General features: G+C 41.1%; 1 protein-coding gene across 5 annotated transcripts in view; it reads right to left on the reverse strand.

Annotated features, from left to right (window-relative positions):
- The window catches only part of METTL8 (methyltransferase like 8), a 65114-nt gene that overhangs the window by 10883 nt on the left and 39334 nt on the right, over positions 1 to 14897 (reverse strand). For 3 of the 5 annotated variants that reach the window (XM_034785298.1, XM_034785299.1, XM_034785300.1), the window contains 3 exons: positions 14538 to 14644; positions 14370 to 14435; positions 9344 to 9721 (listed from right to left, as the gene is read on the reverse strand). In XM_034785298.1, the coding sequence (XP_034641189.1) occupies positions 9558 to 9721; positions 14370 to 14435; positions 14538 to 14644 (337 nt within the window). In that variant the 3' untranslated portion in view covers positions 9344 to 9557. Of the gene's footprint in view, positions 1 to 9343; positions 9722 to 14369; positions 14436 to 14537; positions 14645 to 14897 lie in introns of those variants that run through there. The other 2 variants (XM_034785301.1, XR_004647625.1) reach the window with 2 other exon arrangements.

The following is a 14897-nucleotide window of genomic DNA, read 5'->3' on the forward strand; positions in this document are numbered from 1 at the left end:
CATACAAGTACTATAGTGCAATCTCTTTATCATGAAAGTTGAACTTACAAATGTAGAATTAAGTACAAAAAAACCTGCATTCAGACATAAAACAATGTAAAACTTTAGAGCCTACAAGTCCACTCAGTCCTACTTCTTGGTCACCCAATCACTCAGACAAACAAAGTTGGTTACAATTTGCAGGAGATAATGCTGCCTGCTTCTTGTTTACGTCACCTGAAAGTGAGAACAGGTGTTCGCATGCACTGTTGTAGCTGGCATTGCAAGATATTTACGTGCCAGATGCGCTAAAGATTCTTATGTCCCTTCATGTTTCAACCACCATTCCAGAGGACATGCTTCCATGCTGATGATGGGTTCTGCTTGATAACGATCCAAAGCAGTGCAGACTGATGCGTTCATTTTAATCATCTGAGTCAGATGCCACCAGCAGAAGGTTCATTTTCTTTTTTGGTGGTTTGGGTTCTGTAGTTTCCGCATCAGAGTGTTGCTCTTTTAAGAAGTCTAAAAGCATGTTCCACACCTTGTCCCTCTCAGATTTTGGATGGTACTTTAGATTCTTAAACCTTGGGTCGAGCGCTGTAGCTATTTTTAGAAATCTCACATCAGTACTTTCTTTGCATTTTGTCAAATCTGCTGTGAAAGTGTTCTTAAAATGAACATGTGCTGGGTCATCATCCGAGACTGCTATAACATGACATATACGCAGAATGCGGCTAAAACAGAGCAGAAGACATCCAATTCTCCCCCCAAGGAGTACAGTCACAAATTTAATTGACGCATTTTTTTTTTAAATGAGCATAGTCAGCATGGAAGCATCTCCTCCGGAACGGTGGCTGAAGCATGAAGGGAATGTTTAGCATATCTGGCATGTAAATACCTTGCAATGTTGGCTACAAAAGTGCCATGCAAATGCCTGTTCTCACTTTCAGGTAACATTGTAAATAAGAAGCAGGCAGCAGTATCTCCTGTCAATGTAAACAAACTTGTTTGTCTTAGAGATTGGCAGAATAAGAAGTAGGACTGAGTGGACTTGTAGGCTCTAAAGTTTTACACGGTTTTGTTTTTGAGTTCAGTTAGGTAATAAAAAAAATCTGCATTTGTAAGTTACACTTTCATGATAAAGAGATTGCACTTCAGTACTTGTATGAGGTGAATTGAAAAATACTATTTCTTTTATCATTTTTACAGTGCAAGTATTTGTAATAAAAAATAATATAAAGTGAGCACTGTGCACTTTGTATTCTGTGTTGTAATTGAAATCAACATTGAAAATGTAGAAAAACATGCAAAAATATTTAATAAATTTCAATTGGTATTCTATTGTTATAAGTGCAATTAATCGCGATTAATTTTTTTTAGTTAACTGCAATTAATTGACAGCCATACTTCTTTCATTCCTCCCCTTATACATTTTTATAACATTTCAGACTGCTCTGATAATTTGTTTTTCCATTGGAGTAACCACAGTCCTATATTTATTAGCCTATCCTATGGCTTCTGAAACAGCCACCATTCAGCACTCTAACTGCAATGCATGGAGCAGAAACAGCCAATAAATGAAGCCTGTATTGTTCCAAGCCTTAAGAGAATTCAACTGGTTAATCATGCCAAAAAGGAGTTTTTGTTTTATCTGGTGCCATATATTTGTTAAAACTAGAAACATATACACATACACACAGAGATCCTATATCCATTATCAGCATATTATTCTAAGTCAGAGTGAATGGGTTTTTGTTAGTATGAGCCTATGAAAAATCCATGTTACCCACATACAAACAAGACTAATCTCCTGGAGTTTAACAATGATCACCACCACCATCACTTAGGAACTTCCACAACCGAAAATGCTTTTTGTTTCAGCCATGCATAGAACCAGCTATAGGTGAAGACTCCGTGGATGCTCCGGGGCTGGAGCACCCATGGGGAAAAATTAGTGGGTGTTCTACACCCACCAGCAGCCAAGCTCCCCTCACCCCCCACCCCACCTCCTCCTACTCCTCCTCCCCTGAGTGCGCCACGTCCCCACTCCTCCACCTACCTCCCAGCACTTCCTGCCTGGCTGCCGCCAAACAACTGTTTGGCAGCGTTAGCACGCTCTGGGAGATGGGGAAGGAGCGGGAACGTGGCGCGCTCAGGGGAGGAGGCAGGGCTGGGGGTTTGGGGAAGGAGTTGGAATGGGGGCAGGGAAGGGGCGGGAAGAGGTGGGGCCTCATGGAAGGGGTTGAGGCAGGGCTGGGGTTGGGGGTGGTGGTGTCGAGCACTCACCTGAAAGAGGGGAAGTTAGCACCTATGGAACTAGCAACATAGTGTAGAAAGTTAATATAATATATTAGCAGATGTGTATTGATGTTTACTCTTTCCTAAACTATGCAGATTGTACAATAACCTAAAACCCGTAGCCAAATTTAGGGACTGGAGGAACATAGTGAAGCTTTAATCTCTGACTTGATTTATATTGCAGTTTAGTTACAGGCCTGAATTATGCCTTATATTAGATATCGCTGACTTGAAAGAAAAACAAATAGCTGCTTTACTTTAGAACATAACATCTGACATCAATGGGAGCTTTGAATGTACAAGGTATGCAGGATCAGGACCTAACATGGGATCCCTTACTGCTTTTGATCTGTGAGGCTTATCTGATTTTCTTAAAAATAAGCTGGTCCTTAATACTGCCAAGAGTAATAAAGATTCTTACTCTTCAAAACTTCACCTCTTCCGCCAAGCAGGTGAATAGTGATTTTGCCATTTTAGAAGACAATCATTTTTCTTAGTTTTGTAGTTAATATTGGATAGAAAAACTATGATGCTAAGACTGCACTATGCTTACCAGTCAGACAAAAATCAAAAGGGAGAAAGAAGAGACCTTGCGGACTCCACTGGCTGGATGGCATTCAAACTTGCACGTGTTCAAAACCCTTTAAAAATATCACTGATGTTTGCTTATTCATTCACCTGCTTCTTGCCCTCTGTCACTGAATGTTAAGTGACTAAGACTGGAAGGATTCATGTCTATTGCTTTAAATACTAGTTCAAGTGGTCGTATCTCATGGTCTGGCTTTGAAAAGCAACACCTGCCTCTCAGGGTGTTTTTTCTTTTTAAAACCACTTGAAATGTTTGTGTGCTCTGTGGATCTTATTTGCATCTGTCTACAGTGCAGATCATATTGCTTTGTGTCTGGATTCTAAGACATTGGGTGAGGACTCAAAAACCCATCTCTCCTCTGTGAATAATGATACAATATCCTGGATGTATCTATTATACTGACTTTAACTATTGTTTATATTACGCTATTGTGATAATACATCACACAATGGGTTTCTCTATTTTGCATCCTTCAGCTGTTTCAGAGCTGTGTCTGATTCAGACCAGGAGAAATAAGCAATTTTGGCTGCAATATGCTCCCCTCCACGCACATAAATGGAGGACTGCTTGTTTCTGACATTCCTTTCTTGTGTGATTTTCAGGTCACCACCTAAGGAGCTTTAAATATATTATATACGTTACAGTTATTATTCTATCTTTCTGTGACTTATGATCCTGTTGATTATGACCTGCTGTTACCTTTAGGCTTTTTGGTGTTATTCTGTATTTTAAAAGCAATCAATAAAAAAAAGTTTAATATTTCTTGTTTTGAAACTAAACAAAATGTGTCATTAATACATCAAAGATATAATTTGTTGACTTATGATTAGCAGATATTTTGGAGTTGAATTAATATATTGGTAAGGATTACATTAGCGCTGGATACATCTGAAGACATATGGAAAAGACTTTTCTGCAATACAGTCTAGTAAACTGACATTACTTTAACAGGACGTGTGATGCAGAGTCAATCCATCGCTCGTTCAAGGATGTTAATGGAACACTCAGAAGGAGTCTGTTGTGTATTTGTCCTTACAAGACTGAACCCAAAATATCAGAGGGAGGCAAGCTGGAAAACCTCTGAAACTGGACTCATAGTGTTTTGTCACCATGAGAGTCCTGTTGGGTTTGAAAGATGAATGAATAAGGATTAGATACTAAATCACTGTTTATAGTTTAAATGTAGAGCACATGATCAGTTATCCTTTAAAGTGGAAAAATATTGTTTTAAAGTACGTTATCTAATAATCTTTAAAATTTAGATTTATAATAAAATTTTGTTTATTTCACTGTTAATCAGTCAACCAACAGGCACTTTCCTATGCTCTAAATGCCCTTGCAACAATTGAAAATTACATTAATTTTTTTTTTAAAAACAATAAATATCATATATTAATATAGTGGACTGCTCATCCCTCCACGAATAAGATCAATAAACTTGCCTGGCCAAAATAACATATTATACAGTTAGATGGATAATGCCAATATTACATTGTGTTGATTTGTTGCATTTTTTAACTAATTTGTCTTTTGCACGAGGGGTGTCCTGACCAGCTGTGGTCAGAAAAGATCTCAACACTTTTTGCAGCGGTAGGGATGTTAACCTTCCCTGTGTCCTGATTAAATTTCAATTGGGGGTAATTACATTCTGTCTCCTGAAGATCCCCATTGTAGTTCACAATAAAAGCGATATTCTTCACTTCTTGTCCTAAACAGTGGTGTAGCATATCTCTGCAATTACAGAGCTACCATATTTCACCCTACATGTGGCTAAGTCTCAAGGGTGGATAAATGATTTAGTGCCAAACATTGCAGGCATAGTGCACACAAAAGTCCCACTGACTTCCACAGGAGCTACATGTTTATCAGAAATACAGGATCAGGTCCATAAAATTCTTCTGTGTGAAATGTAGAAAACAAGGACTTACGTTTCTGTAATCTACCCCAGAGCCTAACAAGGGTCTAGAAATTTAACAAAAGTACATTTTAGATGAATGGGAAGGAAAATGGTTTGGACGATCTAGTAAGGTCTTTTTCATCTATAACTCCTACGATTTAAAATGCTATTGGTCTAAAATGATCACGGTAGATAAAAAGTTATGAAGACTTCATTTTGGCACTGAGAAGAATGGAAGAGATTAAGATGCAATGGGTATTATTTCCTACCTTCTACCGTGCTATATGCTCTGAGAGGGAGGGGGAAGCTCAGACCTTTGCCACATATTTAAAATAACTTACCTGTACAGACTACATTAAAAGTGTAACAAAAATATTTTGTCAAATTAGGGACATTTCACATCTACCATAATGGAAGGAATCATAGAAATGTAGGGCTGGAAAGGACTTCAAGAGGCTCATGTAGTCCATCACCCTGCACTGAGGCAGAATTAAGTATACCTAGACCATCCCTGGCAGACATGTGTCTAACCTGTTCTTAAAAGCTTCCAAGGACAGGGATTCCATAGCCCCCCTAAGTTGCCTGTTCCAGTGCTTAACTATCCTTATAGTTAGAAATGTTTTCCTACTATCTAACCTAAATCTCCCTTGCTGCAAACTAAACTAATTACTTCTTGTCCTACCTTTGGTGGACAAGGAGAATAATTGGTCACAATCCTCTTTATAACAGTCCTTTACACATTTGAAGACTGTTATCATATCTCCCCCTTAGCCTTCTCTTCTCTAGACTAAATATGCAAATTCCTCAACCTTCCCTCATAAATTATGTTTTCAAAACCTCTTATTATGTTGTTCTCCTATGGAGTTTCTCCAATTTGTCCACATCTTTCTTAAAGTGTGGTCACAGTACTCCTAGTACCTTTTCTATAATTTTATCTTGCTTTATTTTTCAGCGTCCAGAAATCAGCTGTGCGCTACCAGCAAACTAGGTGGCTGTTGCTTGCATAAATAAATACAAATAAAAATACAATGGTTAGTTAGGCCAGACTCAAACAACAAAAGGAAAGAAAGCTAAAAGCTTGATGGGAAATGTGCATGTGTAATGCCCGTAATGTCTGGCCCGAAATACTTTATCCTCCACGGAGACTTAATCGCCCGTGGGGTGCAATGTGGTAGTTGTATAATATTTTGATACAAACACCACCACCCTTTCAAACAAAAGGTGCTTCTGGTAATACTTACTTCATCTTTTAATAAGGTTTTCTGTAAACCAATACTTCTGATTAAGGAGAGAGATGATATTTATCAGAATAAGTATGTCTGTGAACTGGTAAAATAAATTGATTTGGCGCTGATGGTCTATATCTATCTAAAAAGATTCCAGGAATGTCATTCTGAAGCCTAAAATGGCTGCTGAGTACTGTGAAGCAATGGAGGCAGCTACAAGCTCTTTTTGGTCGGAATATCACCAGGTTGAATCATCACTGGGTTTTGTGGTCTGTTACCATCCAGTTTTTAAGAACACAGCTATTCTGACTTTACAAATTATACCTGCACAGCCATGTGTCTATGCCATGTGTCTATGCCATGCCAAGAGTCCTAAACCAGCATGATATCAGAGGTAATTCAGCCAGTCACTATTCTTACTCTACAGCTAATTTGCATGCAACAACTTAACTGGTTGTATGAGGGAGACCACACAGATGGTGGATTTCTTGGCCCAAATGCCACACCTGTGGGCCCAACTGTCACCTGCAAAAATCAACACAAATCTCCAGTATGCCTCCAACAAACACAAATCAACACAACCACTCACAACCAGCATACATAAGAATCCCAAACAGACACTGCCCTTCACTGAAGCATACACCTATTCACCACCTACATAAATTAACACAAATCTCCCAGCACAATGCTCAACACAAATCAAATCAACACACCCAGCATATACTCCAAATACACCTAGTCCTTCACTGTAGAACAACCCCTCCTCTTCTGCTACCCTTACAAATCAACACAACTCACCCAGCAAACACAACCCACACACATCACCACAGCCTTCCACACAACTACCCCATACATCACTCTCATGCCTCGAATGTCTATGGAGTTAGTGTGAAGAGATGGAAACCGCTACTGGCATGGTTGAAAGCCATTTTTGTTTAGCATATCACCAGGTTCAAACAGCACTGAGATTCGTGGTCTGTTACTGTCCAATTTTTAAGTTCTCTGTCATTTTCCACACAACTTTATGAATTACGCCTGCATGACAACATGGGCTTTCAGCTACTAGCCTAGAATATATTGCTAACATTAATTCTTCAATGTGTGCAGACTATTTAGATTAACCTGAGAATGCTCCCTGTTTATCATTGTATCATAAGCTAAATGAACCTGACAGATAATGTCCTTATAGAAAAATAACTCTGAGGCCAAAAGCCAAGGACTTTGTTAGCACAGGACAGTTATTATTGAGTTAACAGGACACTTGTCTATTTCTTAAGCATAAATCCCTATGCTCTGTCTACTGCCCTTGGAATCCCTGGATTTATCTCTGCAATGATCCTTTGTGGCCTGTCAGGGCACGACTCATACAGCCAGGGGTCTCTGCTGATAGGTTTGCTGTCTCTTGCAAGGTCCAATGTAGCAGTGCTTTAGCCCTCTATCCAAGTTACACTTCAATCCTACCCCTTCCAGGGTACCAAGGTTCATAAGAAATCAGAAAAAAAAAAAACTCCTCAAAACCATGGTATGATGAACCTGATGAACCTGCAGTGCTTGTCTTCAATAAGAATTTCAACCAGTCTTCCAGTGTCTGGTCATCCCTTCCGCCAGGAGGTGAGGTGAGGCAAGGTGACCTCAATCTCAGTTTCTGTCTGCAACCAGGCTTCTCTCACAGCAAGAGAAGCCGAGCTCTGATCGCCTTCCTGGTCAGCCTTGAATTGGGATAAGTTTCCTCCTTTTAACTCCCCTCCTCCAGGCCTGACATATCCTGCAGGTACAGCGGGGCAAGGCCAATTGGGTCCAAAGGCTCTCATTAGCCCTCTCCTTCCCAGTGTTAGGTGTTTCTGCCCATCACAGTCCCCAACAAACATGACTGCCTCAACTTCTGCCTCCTTCCCCTACCTCATCCCAGTCTTCTCAATAAACCTATATCCCCGACTGCTACTTAGCCATTGGGGAAGGCTTAGCTCCCTCATCTAATTAAATACAATCCTTTTTAGCTTCATTATACTGTATTTAACATTTCAGTTTAGGTGGGGTAACTAGATAGGGAGGAGATAAGACGTTGGAGATGGCATGTTAGTTGTGAGCACGTAGCTGGGGAGTGGAGTTCTGAGACACGCAGCCAACCAGAATGGAGGAACTGAATGATGAAAGATATTGAAGAATTTGGCTAATGTCCCTCAGAGGATGGACTGCCTACTGTTAGTAAGAAATAACAAGTCTTTATGCAAATCAGAAAGGAAAGAAGGAACAAACTCCGTCAGAGGAACCCATCTTCAGATAGAGGAACAGAAGGCATATGCACAAAGACAGTTCCTCCAAGAGATGAGGATCCACTTGTGAAATTCAGAAAGACTGTGGTGTAGGACAGTGGCTCTCAACCAAGGGTACATGTACCCCTGAGAGTACACAGAGGTCTTCCAGGGGGTACATTAACTCATATAGATATTTGCCTAGTTTTACAACAAGCTACATAAAAGCACTAGTGAAGTCAGTACAAACTAAAATTTCATACACGGTCTTGTTTATACTGCTTTATATACTATACACTGACATGCAAGTACAATATATGTATTTCAATTGATTTATAATTATATGGTAAAAATGAGAAAGTAAACAATTTTTCAGTAATACTGTACTGTCACACTTTTGTATTTTTATGTCTGATTTTGTAAGCAGTTTTTAAGGGAGGTTAAACTTGGGGGTATGAAAGACAAATGAGTCTCCTGAAAGGGGTACAGTGTTCTGGAAAGGTTGAGAGCCCCTGGTGTAGGGGATTTCTCAACGTATGTCTACATGGTAATAAAGCACTTGCGATTGGGCCAAGTCGGCTGAATCAAGCTCCTGGGGCTTGGGCAGCTGGACTATAAAATTGCAGTTTTTTTAGATGTTTGGGTTTGAACTTGGCTGGAGCCCAGGCTCTGGGACCATGTGAGGAGAGAGGGTAGGAGCAGCGATAACTATAATAATAATAATAATATATAATAATATATGGAGATATACCTATCTCCTAGAACTGGAAGGGATCTTGAAAGGTCATCGAGTCCAGCCCCCTGCCTTCACTAGCAGGACCAAGTACTGATTTTTGCCCCAGATCCCTAAGTGGCCCCCTCAAGGATTGAATTCACAACCTTGGGTTTAGCAGGCCAATGCTCAAACCACTGAGCTATCCCTCCCCCTATGAGAGCTGGCATTCCTGTGCTCAAACCATATAAGACAATTCCATTTCAGTCTAAAATTCTCTTCACAAATTATGAGAATTGCAGGAGCAAGTTGACTTGTTATACTTTAATATTATTGTTTGACTATTCAAACCAAATAATAAGAGGTCATTGAGATATGAATAGGTTAGTGCACAGCCATTTTATTATGCATACAAGCAGAGACAAAAGATATTTTTCCACATCACTTCTTAACAACAAAAAAGTACACTTTTTTAAGAAAATGCTTTCAGTTCAACATTTTTCCTGCCTTTTCAGCAGTTAACACTGGATCCACAGGAAATATATATGCACTCACTTGTTTTGGTCTCTGGGGAATCCTATATATTTTGCTATGAGGGTGCCTATTGGCGGCTATTCTGAGGTGGCTGAAATGGTTTTTGGAACTTGCCTTGTATCCAAACTCGCTGCATTTTCACTTTTTTCTTCCTGTTGACTTGTAATCGTCGATCAACTAGATTCTGCACTTCAACTAACCCAGCCAGGGTAAACATGTTGTGGACCTCATCTGTTCCCCAAATGAGAAGTAGAATTATTATAATTTAAAAAAAAACAACAGATACAGCCAGTTAAAGAATTTACCAATTTAACACATATACTGTAGTTCATCAGAGCTGGAATCAGCTCTGCTTTGTCATCTGATAACCCAGAGCTAGAACAGTCCATGAGAAATCCTTCTGTAAAAGAGACAACCTTTGTGGCATCACTGAGTTATAATACAGTATAAAATCTCACACCTTGGGTCCAGAACATATTGCTCATAATATATAACAACCTTTCTTCAGGGCTCTAAGTTGCCTTCCTCAAATCCAGTGTAAATATACGACATTTTGATCATTCTGGATATGTCTACAGTGCAACAAAAAACTTGCAGCACCAAGTCTCAGAGCCTGGGTCAATTAACTAGGGCTTAGGGGCTTGGGAAGTGGGGCTAAAAATTGCACTGTAGACATTTGGGCTCAGGCTGGAGTACGAGCTCTGACAACCCCCTCAAGGGGAGCCCCACAGCCCGAGCTCCACAAGCCTGAGTCAGATGACGGGCCAGCCGCAGCCATGCTGCAGGTCTTATTGCAGTGTAGACGTACCCCTTGATTTCCACAGTAAAGTATAAAAACTACTGTATAAAACTACCTTTAACATCTTCTGTGGTGAGTTCCAACTGCTAATGCCAATATCATTCTCTATCACTGCACAACCTCAGCTAAGTGCTTTCTTCTATTGATAAGCAGGTGCTACTAATCTGGCTGGGCACCCCTTTCAGTCACCCCCTGGACTGCTGGGTAGGGAATGTAAGCCTTTGTGTCCCTGATCTCAGAATGTTTTAAGCCCGTGGAGCCTGAATGGAGTCCAGCCACTGCCCCAAGACACGCTCTCTGTCTGTGTCTACACCGCACACTCCTTTCATCATACATACCTGCATAGCCCCTCCCAGCACAAGTAACAGCAGCAGCGTAGCCAGTGAGGCCCAGTATAGGCAAGCGGAGAAAAGACACTTCTGAAGGTGTGGATATGTATGCTTTCTACTCACCGAAGCCCTGCCTCTCCATCTACACTGCCATTTTGAGCAATGTGATGTCCCACTGCTGGAGCCTTTCCACTCTGCAGGAAGAGACTCCACCAGCGGAGAAAGGCTCTGGCAGGGGAAGGAGGCAGGGGAAAAGCTCCACCAGCTCCTCACTGCTGGAACCTTTGCCCTCTGCCAGAGTCTCTTCCATGAGGTGAGGAAAGGTTCTGGCAGGGGGGAGGCAGCAGGGAAAGGCCCCACCGCCATGAAAGGCTCCAGCAGCAAGGAAAGGCTTTGCCAGTTCCCCGCTGCTGAAGCCTTCCCCACAGTAGAGAAAGACTTCAGAAGGGAGGAAAAGCTCTGACAGAACCTTTTCTTAATGCCTCCCCCTGCCAGAGCCTTTCCTTGCTGCAGTGAAGGGCTCTGACAGCAGGGAGTTTTCCTTGCTGCCTCCTCTCTGCCACAGCCTTTCATTGAGACTCGTAGCTACACACCGCAGCGTGGACGCAGCTTGCTTTTTGCTGAGGCAGGTTGCTACATGCCACAGCCAGTGGTGTGTAGTGTAGGTGAAGCCTCAGAGCACAGACCTGCTGCCTAGCACCCCATCCTGTGAACTACATCTTAAAGGTCTGAAGCTTCTGATTAAAGTTTAACTCCCTCAAGGGCATACAGCAGTTGTGAAGCAGTTAACACAAACACACACTTTGCACAAAGTCTAACACATTAATACTCTTTTATAGTTAATCACATAGAAAAAAAAAGGGAGTACAGCACATACAAAACAAAGAACACCACACACCCTGCTGTAATTTCCTTCCCACTACAGGGCATTCTTTGCACTGGGGAGTCGCTTTGGTTGTCCAGAGACCTTGGGGCCATCTGGGCTCAAATAAGTGGGCAGAGCTCCACTGCCCCCATGAGGCTGCTACATGCTGGATGACTTTGCTCCCTCCTATTTAAATCCCCTCCCCCTCTTTTGTTCTATGCTTTATGTAACTTTTCACTGCTTCTACCTCCAAGGGGTGAAGCTAAAACTGGTTTTCTAAGGATGCAGCTGCTTTTTAGAATAGCCTCTGTAGTCAAAGTGCCATCATTAACATTAAATATTCCCCAGTGTTACTCTCACATGTGTACCTGCTACAGGACCTGTCAGCAATGGTGGATCCACATACATACAGGCACTCATGACCCAGCAGTTTTTAATAACACAACTTCACCATAGCAACCGGATTTCATAAGCTGTATAAATGGAGCCAGAATTTATCACAGTAGGCACTCCCCATTTTCTGCTAAGGATTAAGAGATCCTTTGGCATGTTAAGGTTCCCCCTACCCTACCCCCCCCCCCCCCCCCCCGCCCTCATAGCTAATATCTTAATCCCTCCTACTCACTTCCCCAGTCTCATATTACACAGATGTCAGGCCAGACCTTTGGCTCCAGCTGTACTGCACACAGTGCAGGCCAGGGAGGTATAGGCAGCATAAAACTCCCCTTTGCGTTCCCCAAATCCTTGGCTGATGGGTGTAGGGCCAGTCCTCCTGTGCCAGGTTTTGCTCGTTGCTAGCAGCCCTAAGAGGCCAACAGTCATTCACAGAGCCATGGGTGATTCTACTCAAGCCAGAGATACCTGCCAGAGACAGTCAGGATCTGCCAGAAGTAAAGCACCAGCACATGCTCTCTAGTCCATTATCTGGCCCAGCATATTTACTTCAAGTATAAATGATATTTCAAACATATCTTTCACAGTAGGAAGGATCTTTAAGAAAGCATTAGAGGTGAGGCTCTTCAGAGGTCTCAAAATGTAGTAAAATTCCAATAAAACTTGAATGTCCGCAGACCTGTGGGAGGGGGAAGAGCCACATACTGAGACTGCTCTATATATGGGTCATGGGAACACAATCAGCTCCTAAGAACCACCGTTTAGCTGCTTAATGGTATTTCTTTAAGAGATCTGATTTTAGATCTCATGCCCTTGTTAATCAGGAGCTAGCACCATGCAAGTCAGAGCTAAATCCTGTGTAAAATTGCAGATGCTATCAAAAGTAGGGTCGAAGGTTGTGACCCATAAACCCCTCAGTGCCAACTGGCAAGGGAGTTACAGGAATATCCTGATAATGGTATGTACATTCTGGTTCACCAAAGAATATCATGTGAGGTCTTAAATGAAAGCCAGGGTTACGCTAGTCATTAATATTGTTGTACAAGGTATGTACAAATACTATGTAAGGAGTTTTGTATCTATACTAAAAATATGTTCCTCAAGTCTGTATTAAGGCAGAGTTGACAAACAGGTTTCTGTCAGAGAAAGGATGTTTATTCACCTGTTTCTGTAGGTCGGTGTGCAAATTAAGCACTATAAGTTAACACAAAGGGAAGTCATTTACAAAGTCAGAGGGGAAATATGAAGTCAGCAGGAAGACATTGCACCTGAGAATAACCTACGGTGGGGATTGGCCAGACTCTGGAGGTACAAGCATTGAACTTTAGGGAATATAAAATGAAAGCAAGGAAGACACCCTTTATCCTACACCTCGGAAGTCATCACGCAGTACTATTGCATTCATGAAAATGGATCACAACTAGGCTTGGCTGAAGCACTGCATAGGACATCTGGATGAGACAAACTTATTTAGATTGGAGATTAGCCTATAAAATTTAGTCTCTGTGGATTGTATTATGATTTTGTTTTATATAACCCATCTGTTTCCATTATACTTACTCACTACCTCTTAAATCTTGATTGCTGATAATAAACTTATTATTGTTTTCACTATAAATAAATCTCAGTGCTGTGGTGTTGTACAAGGAGATGATCCTGAGCTGAATCATTCACGCTGGTGTGCACACTGTTCCTTGGGGACAGCAGGCCTGGTGTTACTATGGGTGTTCAGTGGATAAGGGGTTGAACACTACAGGGGAATGCTTCAAAAGGGATCAAGGACTCGTGTGCACCTATGGTTAACCTGCAAGGCAAAGTCAGGGCTGGCAGAGCCCAGAGGAGATTGTTTGGGTGGTTAACAGACTGGAGGTGTCAGGGAACTGAGAGTTAAGCACAAGCAATTCTCCCTCTCACTGGAGGTAGGGAGGTAGCTAGGTGACTCATAGTCCTGGATACCCCAAGAATTATCATAAAGGTACCTAATTAGTTAAAACTGCTAATCTCCAGTAGGAAACTCCTCCCAGTATAGACCTACTTCTTGCTAAAATTGATCAACCCAGTCCTAGGAATTTAAAAAGAAGAAAATGGAAAAAATGGACTATACACTTTTTACTGGTCCCATAAAAACAACTGTATGCTCCCTCTGCCAACTCTGTAGCTGTCATTCATTAATCTGATATAGCGACAGATATAAAGCAATGATGCTAGTGCAGAGGTAACTTATTTATAAAGGGTAAAGAGGCACTCAAACTACTGTTAAATTAAAATAGTTGAAGTATGATAACTTCAGCTTCAATGACACAGCTGAGGAAGGGAATCAAAGTCTGATGCTGGAAAAGAAAAGCTCTTCCACAAAAATTAGCTTCATGTTTTTGAAAAATGGAGAGTTAAAGGGGTATGAAAATTACTTGCATGATTTTTTAAGAGGCTTTGTACCCCATGTCATCTAAAGAGACACTCAGAACTTTTCTATAAAACGGAAATTTGTTTTACCTTCTGTAAAGAAATAAACTCTGGTACCGTCTCCTCGTACATAAAAATTCTCTGACAAGCAGCGGCCTAAAAGATAAAAATTGTGAATAGAATGACTGTGCTGTCCCTTTAAAAGATATGCAAAGTGAAAAATAAATACTAAACAAACAAATGTCTCTTAGGAAATACCTTTTTTAAAACGAAGCTGAGATGTATCGTATCTTCCGTAGTCTCGAAACAACAACATCCCTCCAGGTTTCAATAATTTGGCCAATCTACTTACAACTCCTTGCATCCTTAGAAAATAAAATGTGACACTGGTGTAACTCCAAACATTGTTTTTCTCTTGCCACTAGGTTCAACATGTTGTTTTTGAGGTCTCAGTGAGAAGGGACTGTCTTCAATCACGTAAAAATGCCAGACACGAACAAACAGTTTCAGTAGGAAGAACAATTTTTTTTGTTGTTTTTTTTTTTTACCAAGATGCAAAGGCACAAAAATGCAAAAGGAACTTTTATTAAATAATATAAAAAGGGGGAGGAGAGGGAA

This window comes from Trachemys scripta, chromosome 11, assembly GCF_013100865.1.
Source record: "Trachemys scripta elegans isolate TJP31775 chromosome 11, CAS_Tse_1.0, whole genome shotgun sequence".
NCBI classification, from domain to species: Eukaryota; Metazoa; Chordata; order Testudines; family Emydidae; genus Trachemys; species Trachemys scripta.